The 2,500-nt window shown below is 43.0% G+C and overlaps 1 protein-coding gene across 4 annotated transcripts in view; it reads left to right on the forward strand.

Annotated features, from left to right (window-relative positions):
• LOC143291233 (uncharacterized) overlaps window positions 1-2,500 on the forward strand; it is a 188,471-nt gene that overhangs the window by 39,107 nt on the left and 146,864 nt on the right. For 2 of the 4 annotated variants that reach the window (XM_076601011.1, XM_076601012.1), the window contains exon 2: window positions 1,156-1,734. The exons of the other annotated variants lie outside the window; for them this stretch is intronic. In XM_076601011.1, the coding sequence (XP_076457126.1) occupies window positions 1,687-1,734 (48 nt within the window). In that variant the 5' untranslated portion in view covers window positions 1,156-1,686. The remainder of the gene's footprint in view (window positions 1-1,155; window positions 1,735-2,500) is intronic. 4 annotated transcript variants of the gene reach the window in all.

The raw sequence follows: 2,500 nt of genomic DNA on the forward strand, positions 1-2,500 counted from the left end.
GTAAAATCAACAATGACTCGTGGTGGTGTGTTTATCAGTGTCTACTATGATCGGCGATTTATTTATTGACCACCACCACCACCACCACTTTAACTAATGCTGGGGCTTGGAGTCAGTCGATTGTTTGTTGTTGTTTTTGTTGTTGTAGTCAGGTTCATCCTAATCACTTCTCTTTTGCAACATCTCCACTGGTTCCCTGTCTCACACCGAATAGAGTACAAGATCAGCACTCTATGTTATAGATGTATTCACAAAATTGCCCCTTCCTATCTCTGCGGCTGCCTTCACCTCTAAACTCCATCTCGCTCACTTCGATCGGCTTCGGATCCCCTCTGTTTACGCATACCCAGATTCAAACACTCGACTGTTGGCCGCCGTTCTTTCTCTGTCTCTGGACTTTGCATTTGGAATGAACTTCCTCTTTCGCTTCGTCAAGTCTCCACTCTCAGCTCTTTCAAGTCTGGCCTTAAAAACCCACCTCTTCCCAAAATAGCCTCCCTTGCCTGCCTCTTCCTTGTCTTTAGTTTCTACAGTTTTTAGAGTTATGCGTGCGTGTGAATGACTGGTGCACAAGATTCAGCGCTATATGAATACCATTATTATTATTATTATTAATCAGCGACTTTTCCACGGGATGCCGATTTGTTTAACTTTTTGAATACTGTTTTGTTTTTATATCTCAGTCACTTCGCTTCATTCATTGTCGCATTATTTAAAAAAATTCGTTTATTTATTTATTAATTTTTATTTTTATTTTATTATTATTTTTTTAGAGAACTTCTTTCAGACTGGCACTGTAGTGTTGAGTCAAGGAGTACAAATATTTACTACGACTACGACTACTACGACTACTACTACTACTACTACTACATCGCGTGCGAACTGAACGTGACGGCTGCTACAACATTCAGTGAGTCTGCCGTCAGTTGAAAACAACCCTCACCCTAGCCTACACAAGAAGCTAAAAAAAAAAGGAATAAATAATAAAAAAAAAAAGAAAAAAAAGAAAGAAAGAAAGAAAAACAAACAAAACAAAAAACAGCGAAGAAGTAGGGTTTGTTGATTCTTTCCCTCCCTCCCTCCCTCCCTCCCTCCCTCCATCCATCCCTCCTTCCTTCCTTCCTTCCTTCTCAGCCGTGTACACTCTTCGTTCAGTCAAGCAGGCAAGGTCTCTCTCAGACTCAAGGCAAACCAACCAACCAACCAACCAACCAACCAAGCAAGCAGCTAGTCAGCCTACTGCTAGCACCAGCTGACAAAAACAAGCGATGCTGTGAAATGTTCTAAATGTGTGTGAAAAGGAGACAGAGAGAGACACTGCAGAGAGAGAGAGAGAGAGAGAGGGAGGGAGAGGGAGGGAAGGAGGAAGAAAGAAAGAAAGACAGACAGAGAGAGAGAGAGAAAGAGGAGGGCGAAGAAAATAGTATATATATATATATATATAGTGGCTGCTCAACTGACTTGACAACTGCAGCCACCTATACTGCCAGTTGCTAGCAGCAAGGATCAGCGTCAGCGAAGAAGCAACAACAACAACAACAACAACAGTAGCAGCTGAGTCAGTAGCCTAGTGCCTCAGGTGCACCGACAGTTTGGTGTGTGTGTGGGGGGGGTGTCTCTCTCTCTATCTGTGTGTGTGTGTGTGTGTGTGTGTGTGTGTGTGTGTGTATGTGAGTGGTGGTGGATATGACTCAGACAGCGCTCAAACTGGAAACGTCCAAACAGCAGCCTGATGTGAGTATATCTATCTTTCTATATATATATATGTATGTATGTTTGTGATTTTTTTTTTTTTTTTTTTTTTTTTTGTGACTGTTGTTGTCGACTGAAAGGTTCGAGTCTCTTTGTTGTTGTTGTTGTTGTGTGTGTGTGTGTGTGTGTGTGTGTGTGTGTGTGTGTGTGTGTGTGTGTGTGTGTGTGTGACTTTCTGTGTGTCTCTTTCTCTCTGTCTTTGTCTTTCGGTCTCTCTCTCTTTCCTCTCTCTCTCTCTCTCTTCGTCTCTCTTTTCTCTCTCTCTTTTCTCTCTATCTCTTCGTCTCTGTTGCTGTCACTCTCTGTGTGTGTGTGTGTCTCTTTCTGTCTCTATTTGTCTCTGTCGCTGTCTCTGTCTCTCTCTCTCTCTCTGTTTGTCTCTGTTGCTGTCTCTCTGTCTCTCTCTCTCTCTCTGTTCGTCTCTGTTGCTGTCTCTCTGTCTCTCTCTGTGTGTGTCTCTTTCTGTCTCTATTTGTCTCTGTCGCTGTATCTCTGTCTCTCTGTGTGTGTGTGTGTCTCTTTCTGTCTCTATTTGTCTCTGTTGCTGTCTCTCTGTGTCTCTCTGTCTCTGTGTCTCTTTCTATCTCTCTCTCTATTCGTCTCTGTTGCTGCCTCTCTGTATCTCTGTCTCTCTCTCTCTGTGTTCGTCTCTGTTGCTGTCTCTCTCTATTCGTCTCTGTTGTTGTCTCTCTGTCTCTCTCTATTCGTCTCTGTTGCTGTCTCTCTGTATCTCTGTCTCTCTCTCTCT

Source organism: Babylonia areolata, chromosome 16 (assembly GCF_041734735.1).
Source record: "Babylonia areolata isolate BAREFJ2019XMU chromosome 16, ASM4173473v1, whole genome shotgun sequence".
Classification (NCBI taxonomy): Eukaryota; Metazoa; Mollusca; class Gastropoda; order Neogastropoda; family Buccinidae; genus Babylonia; species Babylonia areolata.